A 20,749-nucleotide genomic window follows, 5' to 3' on the forward strand; every position below is an offset into this window, starting at 1 on the left:
GAGTACCTGTGAAAGAGCAGGGTTCAAATTCTCTGCTCAGCCATGAATCTCACTGGGTGACCTTGGAAGCGTCGCTCAGCCTAACCTACCTCACAGGGTTGTTGTGAAGACAAAACGGGGGAGGAAGAGAACCATGTCCACCACCTTGAGCTCCCTGGAGGGCAAAGCTGGTGGACATAATAAATATAATACAGAACTAGCATTTGCAACAGGCTCGAGAGAGAGGTCTCCACAAGGCAGACACAAGACCTGAGCTGCTTACAGTGCATGCTTCGTGACACAGCCTGGGCAGGGAGCTGAACCTGCTGATTGCCTACCTGCCAAACAACTCTCATCATTTCTATGGCACAGAACCTCTCCCCCCTCCCAACATGATGCGTGTTTTCCCATAAGTAAGCAAAGCCTTTGTTGACTTTATTCTATCTACTGTTGTTATTTAAACCGAAAGCTCTTGGGGCAACAGCCTGCCTCTTTCCCCTTCTCATGTAGAAGTGTCGTGTTGCATATTGATGACTGCCTTATTTTATATGCCAGCCCCATTTTAAATTCTCTTTTTTTGTATTGGGTGAGTGTGGTTAAAATGCCTGCCTTGGACATACATTGGCATGGCTGTACTGATCCTAATTATTGACTGGTGGATTAGTTATTGTTATTTCTTAATTGTGTCTTGTGATTATTTGCTGTTTTACATTGCTATGGCTTGCCCTGAGATCGATTATGACAAGGGGGCTGGATATAAATTATATAAAATATTGTTTTAAAGGCATGTGAAGGAAAGAAAAAAACAGCAAGGGGGACACCCATCTGAAATTACACCTCACGCTGCTAATCCTAAACCCCCAAGTTGGTTTCCCTGTCCCACTGAAAATATCTGGACTTACTTCTACGCAAACATGTTTAGAATCAGGCTGTCCTTATATGAGGCTGCTTTTGGGCAGACTAACCTTGCTTCTTAACATTGCTGTTTATTGTACTGCTATTGTATTTAGATTGCAATCTCCTTGGGGCAAAGCCCTTGTGTTTGTTGCTTATGTCATTCCAAGTCTGTGCATGTTGATATGCCATATTGCTATACTAACAAGCAACACAGCTCCACCAACTTACTCCTACAACAAGCAGTCAGAATTTTAGTGCTGGAAGTTGCCTCTGGGCTTTTCAAGAGCCACAACAACAGCAGTGTGTATTCCTTCCTGCTGCTTCCCCGTCACTAATGTGTCTTGTCACCGTCTTGCAAGGGGATGCATTGATGTTCGCAACTCCAAGCCTATCAACCCTTTTGCAATTGGTCCCCAACAAGAGAAAGGCAAGCAGGATATGTGTGTGAGCTTCGTTTGCAAAATACCTGTGAACCTGTGAAAGTTTATGAAGCTTAATGAGTTGTTGAGACCTCAGAGAGCTACAAAACTTCTTGTTGTTGTTGTTTAGTCATGTCCTACTCTTCGTGACCCCATGGACCAGAGCACGCCAGGCACTCCTGTCTTCCACTGCCTCCCACAGTTTGGTCAAACTCATGCTGGTAGCTTCTATGACACTGTCCAACCATCTCATCCTCCGTTGTCCCCTTCTCCTTGTGCCCTCCATCTTTCCCAACATCAGGGTCTTTTCCAGGGAGTCTTCTCTTCTCATGAGGTGGCCAAAGTATTGGAGCCTCAGCTTCACGATCTGTCCTTCCAGTGAGCACTCAGGGCTAATTTCCTTAAGAATGGATGTGTTTGATCTTCTTGCAGTCCATGGGACTCTCAAGAGTCTCCTCCAGCACCATAATTCAAAAGCATCAATTATTCGGCGATCAGCCTTCTTGATGGTCCAGCTCTCACTTCCATACATCACTACTGGGAAAACTATAGCTTTAACTATATGGACCTTTGTTGGCGAGGTGATGTCTCTGCTTAAAGGTAAAGGTAAAGGGACCCCTGACCATTAGGTCCAGTCGTGACTGACTCTGGGGTTCGGCGCTCATCTCGCTTTATTGGCCGAGGGAGCCGGCGTACAGCTTCCAGCGTACAGCTGAGTCATGTGGCCAGCATGACTAAGCCGCTTCTGGCAAACCAGACCAGCGCATGGAAATGCCATTTACCTTCCTGCAGGAGCAATACCTATTTGATGTGCTTTCGAACTGCTAGGTTGGCAGGAGCAGGGACTGAGCAACGAGAGCTCACCCCATCGCAGGGATTCAAACCGCCGACCTTCTGATCGGCAAGTCCTAGGCTCAGTGGTTTAACCCACAGCACCACCCGCATCCCTGATGTCTCTGCTTAAGAGTGGTTTAATGCTCAATCCCTCTTCCCAGGTAAGCACTGGGAATGCTGGGGAATAGCAGACCCTCCAATTGTCCTTATTTTCCAGGGATATCCCCGATTTAGAGAAGCCGCTGGTTTCTGATTTGATCCTGGAATGTCCCACTTTTCCTTAGATGTCCCCATTTTTATTGGAGAAATGTTGGAGGGTCTGGAAGAGGGGCTCCTAACAACTCACGGCACCCTCTGCAAACTACAGTTCCCAGAGAAGCCATGACAGTTTAAAATGGCACCGTAGCTCTTTAAATGCATAGTGCATTATCGTGTCAGGCGGATGCACAAGCAGGTACCATCTGAACTCTTCCTTCTTCCTTATGACTGTCATCTCCGCGCTGCCTCTCTGCCCCCGGGGGCTGGATGGCATCGCACCCGGGGCTCAGAGCTGCCAGCCCCGCCGTGCTCGTCTTCCGCGGCCGCAACCCTCCCTTTGTGTTGTGCAGGGTTGTGCAGTACCGCCCTCGCCTTGTTCCCCCACCCCATTGCCTTTTGAAATAAAAAACCCCCAACAGCTGCCCGCAATGGAGAGCGAATGGCGAGCACGTGCTCTACACCCCCCCGCAAAACCCTTGCTCAAGCGCCTTCTTCGCTCCCATGCAAACCCGTTTCTCACGCGCCGACACGCCCCGTCTCCTAACGTTGCACGAGCACCCACGCACTTTTTATTTTATTTTTTGCACGGCTCCTCCCCGGCCGAGAGACGGAACTGCAAAGGGAGAAGGGGAGGGCGCGCGCACATGTTTGCGCGCGCACTTTTGTTTTTGTTTGCTTTCCGTGCCACGCGGTTGGCGGCGCTGCCCCGTCCGGTTTCCGCCCTTTGCACGAGGGCGCTTATGCGCCTTTCCTCCCCATGTCGCCGTCCCTTTGCAGAGGGGAAGGAGGAAGCGGAAGGGAGAGCGTGGCGCGGGGAAGGAGGCGCTCTGCGGAACGGGCACTGGCACCCCAACGTGGCACCCCTTTCCCCTTGCAAAAGCACCCACAACCGGGGGCATTAAGCGAGCGCCCCGGTGTGTTTTCACCCGCGTCGCCAAGCCTTTGGGAAAGGGAGAAATAACAGCGGGGAGGCACCCTGAGAAAACGGCACCTTCACCCAAACTCTGTAACCCCCTTCACCCGCCCCAGGGGCATGACAGCGAGCACCTCCGGGTGCGTCGCCCTGCTTTTGGACCGGGGCGCTGGGAGGAAGAAATCGACGACACAGCCACGCCAACCCTTGCGCGCCCCTTTGGCCCGGCGGCTGCTCCCCCACGTACCCACCCAAGGGTGCAGAGCCAGCGTTGCCTTGGGGTCGGGAGATGAAGACGACTTGTGGGGCAGAGCCAGACCAAGCACAAAGTGGCCCTTGCTCCCCGAAGCCGTGCGCCCCCGTTCCGACCGCGGGCCACCGGAGCGTGCGCCTTTACGCGCGCTGCCCTGTCTTTGGGGAGCGCACGCCCCCGAACCCGTGCGTCCCCCTTTATTTTTGCAGCTCCCCCACCCCAGGGCGCTGCGTGTGGGTGTGTTTTCACCCCATTGCCAGGTCTTTGGAGGAAGAGGAGGAGGCAGTCGGGGAGGGAGGGGATTGCGAAGGAGAGAAGCGCCCCGGACCCCGTGCGCCCCGTCTCCCGATCGCGGCCTGCGGTCGCGCCGCCTGGGCAGCCCGGGCCTCTCTCCCCGCCCGTCCGCCCGCCTCCCCTCCCGCGGCCCCGCCCCGGAGGCCGGCGGTGCGTAGTCGGCGGCCGCCCCTGCCTGCCTGCCTGCCTGGGCCGCCGCCGCCGCGAAGATGGCTGCAGCCGCGGGCGAGGACGGGCCCGGCGCGAGGGCCTTGCTGGCGCTGCAGCGCGCCGCGCCCTCGCCGCCGCTCCCTCCCGGGGCGCCCGCCGCCTCGCCTCCCCAGGGCCCGGGGCCGGCCCCGATCCCGCCCGCGCTGCCCCTGGCCGTGCCGTCGGCCCTGGCGCGCCTGCAGGGCCGCGACGTGGAGTTCGTGATGCGCCAAGCGACGGTGACCATCGGGCGCAACTCGTCGCAGGGCGCCGTGGACGTGAACATGGGCCGCTCCAGCTTCATCTCGCGCCGCCACCTCGAGCTCTCCTTCCGCGCGCCCCACTTCTACCTGCGCTGCCTGGGCAAGAACGGCGTCTTCGTCGACGGCGCCTTCCAGAGGAGGGGAGGCCCGGCCCTACAGCTGCCCCCGCAGTGAGTCGTGGGAATGGGCGACACGCGGGCAGGCAGGCAGGCGTGTGGGGATTTGGGGTTGGAGGACAGGCGTGCAAGCTGCGGGGTGTGTGGGGATTAGGGAGACACGCGGGCAAGTTGGGTCGTGAGGATGGGGCTTAAGGAGACGCGGGTGCAGACTGGGTCGTGAGGATCTGGGTTAGGGAAGTACATGCACACGCTGGTTCGTGGGGAAGGGGGTTAGGGAGAGGTGTATAAGCTGGGTTGTGGGGGTGGGTGTGTGCAGGCACACACACGTGTATAGGCTGGTTGTGGGAATGGGGGCATGGAAGACCTGCATGTAGACTGGGCCATGGGGGTGTGGGAGATCCATGTGTAAGCAGCGTTGTAGGGGTGAGCATTAATGCAACCCACAGATGAAGTGTGTTGAGAATTTGTGGTGGTGGGATGTTAACCCCACGAGGGTTAACACCCCCAACATAAACACCATGTACACCTAGGCAGGGGAAACCGCGCATGCGCATGAACAGGTCCTGGGAAGAGAGGTTGTGGGAGGGTGAAGGAAGGGGAGCCCCCCTGAGGGTGGGGGGAAAGCTTATGTGGAAAGGGGGTGCCAGTCCTGAGGGGGAGACCCACAGGTGTCCCTTGTGTCTATTGGCGGGGAAAACCCACGTGTGGGCTAATGGGTCTTCAGAAAGAGTGTTGAGGGAAGAAGATGGGGCGCTTATGTGTGCGCATTTATGTGTATTGTGTATTAATAAATGGGTATAGAATTGGAGGACCCCATTTTAAGGGAGCAGGGTTAGTCTTTTGAAAGCCCACCCCACCTGGAGTAAGGTTACCAGGTGTCCCAATTTCCCAGGGACAGTCCCTGGATTTACACCTCAGTCACCTGACAAAATCCATCCCCATCAACAGAAGTTGAAAAGTGTCCCTGGATTCATTGAAAAAAAATCTGGTAACCTTAATCTGGAGGGGAAACCCACAGGGGTGCGCTGGGCCCCCATAAGGGTGTGCGGAAAGACTACTGACTACCTTTCATGTGGGGGGGGGGAGGGAGAGAAGGAAGCCAAGCCCCATGTTGAGAGTACATAATAATAAAATTATTATTATTGCAAGTTCGCTTGTGTCGGTCTCACAGGTCTTCAGAAAGGGATCCCCAGCCTGAAAGTTATCCTGCGGGCGGGTGTATTTTTATTTTTGAAAATATTTACAGGCTGCCTTGCTGGACCAAGTCTGCCCAAGGTGGCCAAGGAAGGAGAAGCATTTAAAAAAAGAAAAGAAATCTACATTAAAATAGAATTTGGCTACTGTGTGTGTGTTTGACAAGGAGCGCTTGCATGTGGTTTGAATCGGTCTTGTGAAGGGGGCGAGGAACAGGAGGAAGGAAACTTTCGCACGTGGGTTTGGGTGTTAAGAAAAGGGTGTTTGTCTGGGGGGGGGAACCCCTCTGTGGGAGTGAAACCCCATGACTCTTGTCAGGTGGAGCCACACGTGGGTTTTATGGGTCTTGGGAATGGGGGTGGGGGAATGGAAGGGCATCCCCCAACTTGGGGGGGAAATCACATACATGTAGGTGGTCAGACAGGCTTTCTGTGTGGGTCCCCCCCCTTAAAGTAATCTCAATGGCAAGCAGCCTTGGAATAATTTGTATCCTGAAAGGCAGGATGTAAATAATCTCAAATCAAGAAAGTCCGAAAATATACAGACTTTTAAAAGCAGGGTTTGGGGGTCATGGGAAAGGGGAACCTACTTGGAGGGGGAAGCCCTGGAGGGGGTCGAAGTAGGAGGGTGGGTTTGCGAGCCGCGGTCAAGGGGAGCCCCCTCTGGGGTGGGTTTGCCCCTTCTGAAGGGGAACCCCAAACTATTTCTGCGTTTGTGTGTATTTTGGCATGGAAAACCCACACCTACTCTAAAGGAAAGATGTTGGAGGGCTTGGAAAACTGGGGGAACAAAAGAGAGTTGAGTGTGGGTTTCTGCCTGGGAAAGGGGGAACCCCATATGTGGTTTAAGGTGTGGAGGGAAGACTTAGGGGTTTGGGGAAGGGATCTTTCTCTGAGAAGGGGGAACCCAGGTGTGGGTGTCTCCTTTCGAGCAGGGTGGGGGGAAAGACGGCCGCGGGACAGAGAGGGAGAATGTTGGGGGCAGGATCCCCCATCCTAGGAATGAGTTGGTGAGCAAAACTCGGAGTGTTCTGGTCTCAGGCGAATTTCCCCTTGTGGTCATCTGATAATTAATAGAATAAACTAGGTCCTGGAGCTGAATTGTGCGCACTGAGAAATGGGTTTCCTTGCGCCTCCTGCCCTGAAATGGGCAAGTAGGATCTGCGAATGGCACTAAGTTGGCGATGGGATGGAGGCCTGCCTGTCCGCATGGAAACCCGGCTCTCTGCAGTTGCTCCGAGGTGGAGGAAATGGACTCTGCACATGCCTCAGAGCCCTCTTGTCTTGCTGCATGCTCTGGGACGGAGTTTGAGCAGGTTCTGAGGCGGGGTGTTGGTTGAGACAAATAGGAAATAATCTGGGTTGGCGATAGCCCGTCAGCAGTAAAAAGAAAAAAGATTACAAGTGGATAAATACAGCGTTGGAAGATGGAGCTCTGGGGGACGGAATCATCCCTATCGATCCCTGAATCCGCCTTGTTTGTTTTCTTATTAATTTCTTTTCTTTTGAAATGGCTCTGGGGCTGCAGCAGGCTTGCAAGGCCCAGCTCCCTCATCTTAAAGGTGATTCCTCCTGGGATGGTGTGAGAGAGACAGAGCCTGCCTTCTTGGGGGGGGGGGAGCAGGCAGGACAGCCCGGGGTCAAATTGGGGATTTTGAGGAGGCAGGTGTCTGTGTGGGCCCTGAAGCAGATGTGTGGAAATGGGGTTCCCCTCAATGAGAAAGTTATTTTCATTTGAAACGCATCTGTTAAAAGCTGAAATTTGGCGCAGATGTTCGTTTTGGTGCCCTTAACTGGTTGTCGGAGTTTTAAGGTCTACGCAGCTCATGATGGCTGTGAGGCTCCATCTTGAATTGCGAGGCCTTTGCATCTCTGACCGTTTCTGCAGTTGAGAGATGGGTTGCAGTGATGGCCAAACTTGGCCCTCCGGCTGTTTTGGGACTACAGTTCCCATCATCCCTGACCACTGGTCCTGTTAATTAGGGATGATGGGAGTTGTAGTCCCAAAACCGCTGGAGGGCCAAGTTTGGCCATCGCTGATTAGAGGGACCCAAACTTAAATCTGCGAGAAATTTCAGCACTCACAGAAGGATTTCAAACAAACCCACAAAAAGAGTTGTTTGTGCTGTGAGACGGTGAGACAAGCCAGAGCTTTGTGAGCTAGCTGATGGAAATGGCGGTTTTTATCTAATGAAGCCCAGAGACCATATGGACATTAGAAAGGGAAGGATTCTGCCATAGAAGCAGGAGATGACTTCTTTTCCAAGACCTGCTCCAGGCAATCTGTGGCGAACACAGTGGTTGCATTCGCACGTAACGATAAACCGTCGTTTAGCATTGCACGGACGAGCTACAGGAAGGGCAAGCGAAATGTTGGGCTTGTGCATTTCCCGTCCTCCCAAATTGGCTGGCATGATGGGCTTTTGCCGAGATTAGTGCCATTTGTGGAGAATATGGTGTCCTACCAATGCTGGCTGCCAGCGAACTCTGGTGAGTTTAAAACGTGCCAACTTTGAAAGCAGGGGGTTATGAACTTGGCTTGTTTAACCAACTAGCATCCAAGATGGGATTCAGGCGGCATTCTTTGAAAGCGAAACTAATCTCCCCAGAAGCCCTCCCCGCTGCGTGCTTAGGAGGAGATGGGAAGGCGCCTGCCCAGTGTTTACTCAGCGCACCGTTTCCATGTTCTGTAAACCATGGCTTGCAAACACAGCTCAGACATTTGGGGCAAGGAAATGAGAAGGGCCTGGAGGAAAGTTGAAGTAGGAAAATAATGCCTTGGGGAACAGCAGGGCAAGACGGAGAAGCCAGTTGTTTCTCGGACTGAAGAGCACAGTTGGTTAGCCCTGCTTAAACTGTAAATGACAATACTCCCGAGTCAGGCTGGGTTTCCCTGCGCCATGGGGGAGAGAGAGAGAGATTCCTGAGGGATATTGGCTTTCTGGGGGGTGAGGATAAGATTCCACTGATGGAAAAAGCAGAGCGACAGCTGTGGGCCTGCCTCAGGGGCAAACTTTGACAAAGGAGATGGGAAGCACCTTGGTCCACAAAGAACGGACGAGTTATGCACTTGAACATGTTCCTCTTTCTCCGATCCTGCCGAGATTGGAGAAACTTCATCCGTACAAAATTGCAGTCTCTTGTTGGTTGGTTTGTTTTCCAGTAGGGTACCCAAATCATGGCCTAGGAATCCCACCTGGTCCTGCAAGAGCAAAGAAGAGGCTTTTGATGGAGGTTGGGGGTTAGAGGAGAAGCTGCCTCTTCATTCGCTGCAGCAAGATGATCCGGGAACCTGGTTGTTGATAGGGAATTCTCCGCTAGTGACCAGGGTGCAAGCAAGTTCCTTCTCGACTTTTCCTGCACAGCCATGACATGCTCTTGGATTGCGTTGCGCATCAGTGTCGCGTTCCACCCCAACAGGGGCAGGCCCATTGCAGTGGTTTCCAAACTGTAGGCCAGGAAACCTCTGGAGTTCCTTCAAAGCAGGGTGCTCCCGCGTGGCGCTGGATTGTGGCCTTCATTCTGCTCCTCCCTGTACGTTTTTCCGTAGTGTCAACATGACACTTTCCTCTCTTTCCTCACCCCATTCAACCTACGTTTACCATTTCTGCATGCATACTTTAAAAAACTTACTGGACTTTTTCTTTGCAGTAATGGTAAAATCCGAATTAAATGGGGAAATTATATTGTGTTGCGTTTGAAGGAAGGCGGTATGGTGTGGGCACTGTAGAATCTTAGACTTTTAGAAGGGACCCCAAGAATCATCAGTGCAGGAATCACAGCTAAGTTGTGCACCCCGGTTCATTCAGGGCAGTGACAAGACCCAAAACATTTGGCACATGCTTCCTTTGAGCCCAGCGTGTGCCCAGAATCTTTCCTCTTGTCTGTGTTTGCTACTGTTGTGGACCAGAAGACAAGCGCTGATTCTGTTGTTTGATGCAGAAAGGGGTTCCTTGACAGCAGAGAGGGTTGTTGTCGTATTTTTAGGAAAACCCCTGGCATAGTGGCATGAAGTGTCCATCTGTCAAAATGCCACTTTCTAACATCTCCCCCACATGCACAGCATTGCTTTGATGTGCCATTATTATAAGGTGCCTTAAAACTTGACGTTCTCCATTCTGGGGGTGGAGGATAATGCAGTTTTTCTTCCTCCCTGCAGACCCAAGGGCACGAGTCTTGCTCACCAGCCTCGTATCTAGCAGATCCGTTTTTGTTTTTTTTAATAAGTTGCTTTTTCTGCCGGCTGTTTTCCTTGTGTTTAGTAATTTCGTTATAAATCCCAAGCCGCTTGCTTCCTCTGAGGCATTTGGGCTTTGAAATGTTTTCCTTTTTCGAAGGCTATACCCTTGGACTATGTCAGTATAATTAATTTCTGCTTGTAAAACAAGCTGCTTTCTTTTTTCCTTCCCCCTCCGATTCCTTTTCTCGGGGAGCTGGGGGCATTCTTGTACTTTTCCCATAAGCTCTTGTGTACCTTGTTATTTCGTTTACCGAATTGCAGTTGTCGTTGCCAAATGAAAGGAGAGCGAAAAGAGACAGCCTCTCACTCGTGGTTGGTGGTTTTTTTGGGTTGGGGGGGAGAAAGAGAAATCCTTTCTCCTTCCAAGCGCTTAAAGGAGAGGGGGTCTTAATGTACACTGGCTTGCATGCTGCAGGGAACCCAGAACAATAAAATGTCTTCTCGGCCACTGTTTATGATCACAGTAAATAAACGGCACGCCCCTCCCTTTCTGAGTTGTAAAACAGATGATGCAACTCTCCCCCCCTCCTTTTTTCCTGAATGGAATTTGCCCTCCAGTTCCTGCGAAGTAAACAGTTCCAGTTTTTCCTGTGTTCTTTAGGGCATGCGAGCATTTAGGCCTCGGCTGCAGAAATGTTTCTTTGCAGCCTTTATGTTCCCTCAGCCGCAGATGGTTTGCGAAATGAAGTTTGCTTGCGAGGAGCTCGGTTGATGCGGAGTAAATTTGTACGTACCTGTTGCATCCAACGCTGGAAAGAGCGGGGGAAAAGCAGCGTGGGAATTCAGCTTTGTCACTTTTTAGGTTCGTCATGTGCCTTCGTGTGTGTGGCTTTTGTTTCCAGATGCCACTCACAACAACGCTTTCAAGGATTTTTGCCAGGAGAAGGAGGAGGGAGAGCTCTCTCGGCTGCAACGCCCTTCTCGTAAGCTTCCCAGAGAGATCTGGTTGGTCCCAGTGGGACTCAGGGTGCCTTGCTGGGTGAGTTCGGGACCTGGTGCTGCAAGCCTCTTCCTGTGCTCCCAAATGCCGTTGCTCGCTCATCAAGCAGCAGCAGAACAAACTCTTAATGCGCTTTATGAGTAGTTGTATTAGTAGCAGTACAACTGCTACTAGTACAACTTTATGAGTAGTTGTACTCTTAAAAAGCAGAGACGTCACCTTGCCGACAAAGGTCTGTATAGTTAAAGCCATGGTTTTCCCAGTAGTGATGTATGGAAGTGAGAGCTGGACCATAAAGAAGGCTGATCACCAAAGAATTGATGCTTTTGAATTATGGTGCTGGAGGAGACTCTTGAGAGTCCCATGGACTGCAAGAAGATCCAACCTCTCCATTCTGAAGGAAATCAGCCCTGAGTGCTCACTGGGAGGACAGATCCTGAAGCTGAGGCTCCAAGACTTTGGCCACCTCATGAGAAGAGAAGACTCCCTGGAAAAGACCCTGATGTTGGGAAAGATGGAGGGCACAAGGAGAAGGGGACGACGGAGGACGAGATGGTGGGACACTGTTCTCGAAGCTACCAGCATGAGTCTGACCAAACTGCGGGAGGCAGTGGAAGACAGGAGTGCCTGGCGTGCTCTGGTCCAGGGGGTCACGAAGAGTCAGACACAACTAAACGACTAAACAACAACAACTAGTAGCATTTATTAAATTTGTCTGCCACCCTTCATTTGCAGATCTCAGGGGGGTTCACAACATAAAAGTGCAATAGGAAAACACAAAATGCATGATAAGAGTAAGAGCAAGAACAACAACAAACCAATAGGTCACCCTCCCACAAACACATTTAAAAGGGGTATAAGATCTTAATTGGCCATAGGCTTGGTTGAAGAGGAGTATTTTTGCCTGGCACCTAAAGGGGTCTAAGGAAGGTGCCAGGTGAGCCTCCCTAGAGAGAGCATTCTGCAAGTGGGGAGCCACTGCAGAAAAGGCCCTGTTCTTGTGTGGCCGCCCTGCCGACCTCTCATGGAAGAGGCACACAAGGAAAAGCCTCTGAAGATTAATGCAGAGTTGGGACAGTTTATATCAGGCATAGGCAAACTCCAGCCCTCCAGATGTTTGGGAGTACAGTTCCCATCATCCCTGACCACTGGTCCTGTTAGCTAGGGATGCTGGGAATTGAAGTCCCCAACATCTGGAGGGCCAGAGTTTGCCTATGCCTGGTTTATATGGAGAGAGATGGTCCCAGAGGTATTGCATTCCTGAGCCATTTAGGGCTTTATACGCCTAAACCAGCACTTTGAACTGGACCTGAAAATGAATTGGCGGCCAGTGCAGTCAGGTGTCACATGTTCAAACTGTCTTGTCCTGATGAGCAACCTGGCTGCCAAATTCTGCAGCAACTGAAGTTTCCGAACCGACTCCAGAGGCAGCCCCAGACAGAACGCGTTGCAGTAGTCTAACCTCGAGGTGAGCAGAGCTGAGAAGTTAGGCTATCCCTGTCCAGATTGGGGCGCAGCTCGGCCGCCAGCCAAAGTGATGGAAGGCACTCTGCGCCTCTGAGGCCACCTGAAAATACGAGCATTATGTACAATTCACTGCAGCTCTGTGACATAAGCGATTGCTTCTTTTGCACAGCTTGGGAGTCGGAGCTGAGAGAGAGGTAGGCGAAGACTACATTGTTATAACAGCCGGTGGCATCTTTGCATTTGCAAGGACTGCCGTTCTAGCTCTGTGTCACCCGAGCCGTTTTATGCCCCCGTGACGAAGGAGGGATTTGAACCCGAGACGGGCAGTTTTATCTCCATGGATGAGGCTTGTTTTGTACTGGCATCCGCTGGCTGTGTCTCCCTGAGAATATTTGGCCAGGTTTGCAAACTGGCAAGTTACCGTATTTTTCGCTCTATAGGACGCACTTTTTCCCCTTCAAAAATGAAGGGGAAATGTGTGTGCGTCCTATGGAGCGAAGACGCCATAGCCCCGCGACCCTCTCCTGGCTGGAGAGGTGACGCGCGGCTATGGCTGGAGCCTCTATAGCCATGCGTCACCTCTCCAGTCGGGAGAGCGTGCGCGGGGCAAAAGAAGCCCCCCGCGACCCTCTCCCGGCTGGAGAGGTGACGCGCGGCTATGGCAGGAGCCTCTATAGCCGCGCATCACTTCTCCAGCCAGGAGAGCGGCGGGGGGCAAAAGAAGCCCCCCGCGACCCTCTCCCGGCTGGAGAGGTGACCCGCGGCTATGGCAGGAGTCTCCATAGCCGTGCGTCACCTCTCCAGCCGGGAGAGCGTGCGCGGGGCTAAAGAAGCCATAGCCCCGCGACCCTCTCCCAGCTGGAGAGGTGACGCGCGACTATGGCAGCAGCCTCTCCGCTGCGCCTTTCCGCTGCTCCCTGACCTGCTCTTTGGGGCTGGTGGTGGGCTTCCCCTGCCAGCCCCAAAGAGCAGGTCGAAAGGAACCTGAAGCCTGGAGAGTGAGAGGGGTCGGTGCACACCGACCCCTCTCGCTCTCCAGGCTTCCAAGGTAAGCCGCCTGAACGGCACCTTGTTTTAGAGCGGGGAAACAAGAGGGGGAAAATTCTCCCCCTCTCTGCGCAACGCCTCCTGCCGCTTCGCTGAAGGGGCGCTGGGCAGAGAGGGGGAGAATTTTTTTTCTTGTTGTTCTCCCTCTAAAACAAGGTGCGTCCTATTGTCCGGTTCGTCCTATGGTGCGAAAAATACGGTACATACTTCTGGCACAATCTTAATTCCTCCGGCTAAATATTGAATATGAAAATATTGAATATCGTTTAGGGGAAGAGCTTGTAGCTCCGTGGCAAAGCTTCTCCGTTGCAAGCAGAAGGCTGAGGGAGACTCCGGCCTGAAATCTCGGAGAGCAGCTGCCAGCCAGTGTAAACAGTACTGAGCTACATGGAACAATAGTATGCTTCAGTATAAGGCAGCTTCCCATGTTCCACTCCCCAAACCCTACGCTTTTATTGCTACTGGAAATACGTCCTGAATCGTATGCGCACTTGTGAGATGTTGCAAGCCGGCCATTTCTGTTTCAAATAGGATTCAGAGTCTGCAGAAGTACAGTGGTACCTTGGTTTACAACCATAATCCGTTCCGGAGGTCCGTTTGTAAACCAAAACAGGATCTAACTCAAGGTGCGCTTTTGCCAATGGGGCCTCAAAAAAAAATAAAAATATTTGTTTGTAATCCAAAAAAATGGATTGCAATCCAAAATAAGTTTGCAAACCAGGGCATGCACTTCCGGATTTGACGTGTTTGTAATCCAAAACGTATGCAAACCAGACTGTTTGTAAACCAAGGTACCGCTGTATTTGAGAATTGCTCCACAAGTCTGAATTATTTGTACACACAAAAAGTGGCAAAGCTTTAGGAAATGTGCTTCGTATGTCCCTCTCCTCTGCCTTCTAATGTTTAAAGTTTACATTGGCTCCATTAGGAGAATGCCATTATTTTGGGGCCTTCCCTCCTGGAAAGTGTTGTGCCTCTGGATAGAGGAGAGTTTTTATAGCTTGCTGGAAACTTCGCCGGGTCTCCTGTGTTGCTTCCACGAGGGTTTATGCTTTATGCTCTGCTTCAGACAGAATGTCGCCGGCAAGGAGTAGGCTCGTCTTTCGCAGCTGTGTCGTTTGCAGGATTTGTGTCCACTTCGCAGATGAGACAGCGCAACTGTGAAAAATAATTAAAGCACCATCGCCCAGTGACGGATAAGGAGGCCCTTTCACAGGGGTCATTGCGATCAGGGCTAAGCAAGCTCAGCTTGGAGGCAGGTCGTGAAGTGAAAACACAGATGATTAACCAGAAATGCACTTTCTGGTAGGACAACGCTGTCAGTTCTCGAAAGAGATCTGTTTCTGTGGCGTGCAGTGAGCAAGGAGTTTCTGAGAATCCCAACTTCCATTAACCCTCATTTCCACCAAACACACTGAGAAGATCCTGGCCACTTTTGCTGCAAGGATAAAGTATGTCACAGGCTCTGGAACCAAAAATAGAGGGAAAGCAACAACAAAAGTTCCCAGACATGGGGGGCTGCCTTCAGATGTCTATGAAAAAGTCTATAGTTTAACTCTATATAATTTGTAGATTTGTGTGGAAGGAGCACGCACAGTGCTCCTAAACTTGGATCGTAGATTGCTGCAGTGTGGACTTTTTCTTTAAAATGGCGGGGGGGTGGCTATCCACTTGCTTGACCCAAACTGGTGACCTCCAGGCAATTTGGACCGCCAATCGCATCCGCCCCCAGCCAGCATGGTGGGCACCAGGTTGCAGATGGCTGCTGTAAGGAAGCAGGTACCTATTTATCTGCTTGCACTGGTGTGCTTTCAAACTGCTAGGTTGGCAGAATAATAATAATAATAATAAATTTTATTTATATCCCGCCCTCCCCAGCCGAAGCCGGGCTCAGGGCGGCTAACAACAATAAAACAGTACAAAAGTACAGCACAAACAACACTCTAAAATCATTCATTATAAAATTGATTCAAATCAAGCCACTGGCAACCATTGTGCCAGAGCTCCACGAAGATTGCCGAGGGAGGGAGTCAGGCTGTGCCCTGGCCAAAGGCCTGGCGGAACAGCTCTGTCTTGCAGGCCCTGCGGAAAGATGTCAAGTCCCGCAGGGCCCTAGTCTCTAGTGACAGAGCGTTCCACCAGATCGGAGCCACAGCCGAAAAAGCCCTGGCTCTAGTTGAGGCCAGCCTAACTTCTCTGTGGCCTGGGACCTTCAAGATGTTTTTATTTGAAGACTGTAAGTTTCTTCTATTCAGGGATTCAAAAAAATGCAGACGATATTGTTAACTGCTGCTTGGGTTTCTAACCTGCACTTCACAATAGCGCCCCGGGACTGGTTGCAGCGATGTAAAAGTGTAAGCATTAAAATTAATTAGAACAATTTGCAAACAGAAGATTAGGGGAGGTCCTTTGTGTGTATGCATCAGGTGTCAAATGGTGAAGAGGCTTCAGCATATGACGGAAGCTGACAGTGCAGGTACGAGGCACACCTGTGCCAGATTTATCTTAGGGCATTCCTTACTCCCAGGCCACCATATCGATGACATTGCCATCCTGGGGTGCTTAGGGAGGACGTGTGTGATGTTTGCAGCAATAGCAGCAGTGGTAGTAGCGGTGATAACAATGCAAAGGCCAGTTTTGCAAGTCAGAGCTAGCCTCGTATTCCCTTTCTTTACGGTTTTGACATTAAAAAGCAAGTATCTGAAAGCCCGAAGTCACTCATGCAATCTTCTAATTTGCAGGGCTGAGCTCTCGTCGTTGCCAAAGGCTCGTTGTGGCTTCTGCGCTCTTGTGTTTTGATGATCTCACAAACCACTTGGACGCTCCATTCTTGCGGTTAAAACAACATTATCAGGATGTGTGTGTGTGTGTGCATTTGTTTTTGTGCATGCCCAGGGTAAGAGAGAACAGCAAGGCCCGTTCTCTGAGGAACTACTTTCACCACATAACCACCAGTGCAAAACCAGAGCTGTTTCTAACACACCTTTTTCCTAAACTCAAGTTCCTCTGCTGTTCTGTTTTCTACAACTACACAACAGAAGCTCAAGTAGCAAAATTTCAATCATCTTCCATTTCCCCTCCTTTTAAGATGCGCCTGTGTCTGCTGCGTGTATGTTAAAACAACCCCCCCCCCCGACGTATTCCAGCCATTAGCTTTTGCACCGCTGACTTTGATGGAGAGCTAAGCATCTACTTAAATATTTCCGGCGGTATCGGTGGGGCATAAAAGAGCCTAATTCTGCTTGGAGCGTTCCCCGTGTTCTTAGAGGTGCACCCTGCGAGTGCATTTTGCACTTTGCCATGGCTGAGCTGTTCTAAAAAATCAAGGCAGATTTCTGCCCCTAGGTGCTTACAGTGTGAGCTTCGACCAGGGAGGTGTAGACCAGGGGTGTCCAACAGGTCGATCGTGATCTACTGGTCGATCCCTGCGAGCTTTTGGTTGATTGCGGTCGATCACTGGCCCCCTTCTGGCCCTGCCCCCTCACCCTGCCCTCTATTGTTGGAGAACGGAAGATGTAGTTTACAAACCAAGGCTGTTTCCCCCCCAGAAATCCTTTGGTGAGTTGACCCCAAAATAATGTAAAAATATTGCACACACCCCAAAAGCTAGGCAACCTATGCCTACTGAACCCCAATAAAACGGGGCTATTCCCCTCCCTAAAACTCAACAACTTTGACCTGAACCCCTAAAAAACGGGGGTAGATCACTGCCAGTTTTTAATTCTATGAGTAGATCGCAGTCTCTTGGAAGTTTGCCACCCCTGGTGTAAACAACAGAGGGATCTGGCATAGATCTGGCTGCCTGAACGTTTAAAAACTGCTTTGGAAGAGGATGGCCCTCCTTTTCAGACAGAGCAAGTGAGGAGGAAGTCCTGTTCATGTTTTACGCTGTGTTTTTAGACAGAAGACGGTGTATTATGCTTATTATGTATTCTGCTTGGCAGCAGTTCTTACCCTTTTTTGACTATTATTTATAAGGTTTAGGGAAGCTTTAGAGCAGCCTTTCCTAACCTGACACCTTCCAGATGTTTGGGACCACGACTCCCATCAGCTCCAGCCAACACTTGCAGGGCCTTATGGGAGTTGTAGTCCGAAAACTTTTGGAGCACAGGAAGATGCCCTAGAGCAGGGTGGGAAAATGTGACCGGCCACCTTGAAAGTGACGTAGGTGCCCAGGAATGTGAAACACTTTCTCAAGTATTATGCAGATCTTGTCTTATAGGAATCTGAAGTGCGCTTGTTTCCTAGCCCAGTCCTGGAGTGGGGGCTTGAGGATGACTATCCAGTGCAGCTCGATTAAACTGTGCGCCTGTTTAGCACGATCCTAGCTCTCATTTCATTTGGGTACAAGAAAGGGGAGTTGGAACCAAAAACTCTGCAACCAAAAGCATTGGTGGGCAGGCAAGGGGGTTGCAAAACATATGCAATCGTTTATTTTGAATAGGTTTATTCCAACCGTAGTTTTTTAAAGACAGAAGCTGATTTTGTCTGTGCGGAATCTTAGGGTTGAGCCATGACACCTAGGAAATAATTGCCATATTTCAACGCAGTGTGTCTGCAAATATTTGGTGTTAGGGGCAACTACAGTGGTACCTCGGGTTAAGTACTTAATTCGTTCCGGAGGTCCATTCTTAACCTGAAACTGTTCTTAATCTGAAGCACCACTTTAGCTAATGGGGTCCCCTGCTGCCGCCGCGCCGCCAGAGCACGATTTCTGTTCTTATCCTGAAGCAAAGTTCTTAACCTGAAGCACTATTTCTGGGTTAGAGGAGTCTGTAACCTGAAGCGTATGTAACCTGAAGCGTATGTAACCCAAGGTACCACTGTATTAGGCGCAAGGTGCCTCTGTGCCCTTCTGTTCAGGGAAGTTTTTAATGTGTGACATTTTGATGTATTTTTAATCTTTGTTGGAAGCCACCCAGAGTGTCTGGGGAAATCCAGCCAGATGGGCAGGGTACAAATAATAATAATAATTAATATTATTATTATAAGCTTCCCAGTATCATCTGGGGTGGGGGGAGGGCCAGCCTGGAAGTGGAATTATAAGTTGGTTCAATTCAGTGGTGGAGCTGTTGTAATGTTCTTCTGCACACAGTTGTTGGAAACTGCAGGAATTGGAGGTAGCCAAGCTTGGAATATTCTTTAGAGGGAGAGAGCAAGAGCTTTTCAGTAGTGGTTAAATGATTTTTCGGAACTGGGCCGCTGTTTCTAGCCGTCTCTGTTTGTTCTGGGACGGACCTCTCCAAATGCCCATCACCACATCAAACCACCCGGTGTGTGTGTGTGTGTGTGTGTGTGTGTTAATCTTCTTTTGGAGCTGCCTCGGTCTCTTGGCCTCCGAGCCAGCAGCGTCTGTGTGTTCTTCTGTTTGTGGAGCCCAAAGGATGCTGTATCCCGAAATCTGCTCACAGAGCCAATCCCTGTCTGGCTTACAGCTGCACACATGTGGAGGAGCCAGCTTCCTGTCTCCAATTCCAAGTGGAAATGTGGACTCTGCGGTCGAGAAATATGCCTTGTGTGCTTTTGAGCAGGCGCTGGAGAATTTCCCCTGTGCTCCCGTTGCCTTGTTATGTCAAAGGACGCGGCTCTGAGCCGCTTCTGGATGTGAAGAAGACCCATTGAAATCAACAGATTCACAATGTGTGAGTCAAGTAGCCCCTTTGATAATGTTCAACTTTTAAGAAATCTTGAGGGGGGGGGAATCAGATTGCTTCTTCTGCAGGTTGCCAGTGGGCTGATAATAAATCAGCTTCACCTTTGCAATAATAATAATAAGAAGAATAGCAATAAACTTGTGGTTTCCCCAGCCACTCTGGGCGGCGTCCAACAAAATATTAAAATACATGCCAATCTGTTCAGGGATATACATGCCAGTGTTAGAAATTCTCATATATATATATATATATATATATATATATATATATATATATATATGCGCTAATTACCAAATGGCGCCTTAAACCTAGGTTATGGTCACCCCAATGGATTGTCTAGTCACCTTTTTTTTGGCAGTGAAATTTATTATTATTGATATTATTCATTTCATTTCTTTATTATTGTTACTGTTATTGTTTTGAAACATTTATTCGGAAGTTACAACACAGCTTTCTTCACCGCCATATCTAAACAGGCAGATTTTGCAAGGAAGAGTTTTCTGGATTGGGTCTGTTTTGGAAAGGAGAGGGTGCAGCTGGATTGTGGGGCGGGGGCAGGGGCAGGTTTTTCAAGTCTTCTGTCTGGGATGGAGCTTTTTTATTCGGCTGTTTGATTTTAAAAAGTGTGTTGAAGTAGGATTCCTTAGTGAAAAGTTCCTTTGAGCCACTCAGGTCATGCGTGAATATTGTTAAAACAATCTGGTGGATGAATCCACAAGAACGGCGTGTTAAAATTACCAACAAAGAGGTCCCCCATATAGCTGAGTTAGATGACTGGTTTAAAAGGGCCCTGGGGGGAAGAGAGAGTGTCAAAAGTTCTGACCAGTTGCTTGGAGGATATTCTTGAGCCGGGATCGCTTGTAATTCTAAACCATGGTTTAGTGTTGCTTGTAACACTAAACCGTGGTTTAACGTTACACAAACAAGCCGCAGGGAGCCTCAGGATTTTGCCTGCATCCTCCTCTTCTGCTCGCATTTTCGATGGAGCAAAGTTTCATGTCGTGTCAACAGGAGACCTTCTGCAGAAGCACAACAAAGCGTTACTTCTTGCTAATGTAAGGCGTTATGTACACGTCAATCTTCAGGCGAAATTGGTTTAAGTCTTTGAAAACACTCTTACAGCACAATATTGAGCCTGTTTGCCCAGAAGTGAGTCCCATGGAATTCATTTGGACTTATTCTACGGTAGTAACGCTTAGGAGTTCAGCCTTAGCTTACTAAATTGTGCCTTGGTTTGATTCCAGACTTGCTCTTTCCAAAGCACGCCTTCTGCATTTCTGCAAAGCGGTAGTGTTTGAGACTGACTTGGAGCTAGAGGGTGGGGGGAAATTTTCGGTATATATGCCCAGGTCTGTCTCCTTGGATTGAAGAAGCCATTGCAAGTTTACACAGCAGGCAGAAGCAATTCCCATTTGAATTGGGTATGTACATTTGTGTCGATGGCTTGCAAGGCAGTATTGGCTTGGAAAGCGAGTTAGGGCACAGCCTAAGCTTTTATGATGGTTCTTTTTTCTATTATCCGCGAAGCCTCCTGCACATCAATCTCCTGTTTAAAGACCGCCTCTGGAACGGTTCAGCGAAGTGTGCTTGTACATTCCTTATGGTGGTTAATTTCTTATGAGGCATACACTTTTATTAGGCATTAAAAGCGGGGTGGTTCTCCCCCCCCTCCCGATCTTAGCAGGGTAATTAATATTTCGGATAGTTGCTCAGTTATTGTTTCAGTGTTACTTCAACTGCATCTTCCTGCTGAACCCCTCTCCTGTGCCCTGCTTGCTCTCACCCCAGGT

At 50.2% G+C, this 20,749-nt stretch overlaps 1 protein-coding gene across 2 annotated transcripts in view; it reads left to right on the top strand.

Annotated features, from left to right (window-relative positions):
- The first annotated feature begins 4,041 nt into the window (after positions 1–4,041).
- Positions 4,042–20,749, top strand: part of FOXK1 (forkhead box K1) — an 89,580-nt gene continuing 72,872 nt past the window's right edge. For both annotated transcript variants that reach the window (XM_053365487.1, XM_053365488.1), the window contains exon 1: positions 4,042–4,469. In XM_053365487.1, coding sequence (XP_053221462.1) covers positions 4,057–4,469 — 413 coding nt within the window. In that variant the 5' untranslated portion in view covers positions 4,042–4,056. The remainder of the gene's footprint in view (positions 4,470–20,749) is intronic.

The sequence above is a fragment of the Podarcis raffonei genome, chromosome 14, assembly GCF_027172205.1.
Source record: "Podarcis raffonei isolate rPodRaf1 chromosome 14, rPodRaf1.pri, whole genome shotgun sequence".
Classification (NCBI taxonomy): Eukaryota; Metazoa; Chordata; class Lepidosauria; order Squamata; family Lacertidae; genus Podarcis; species Podarcis raffonei.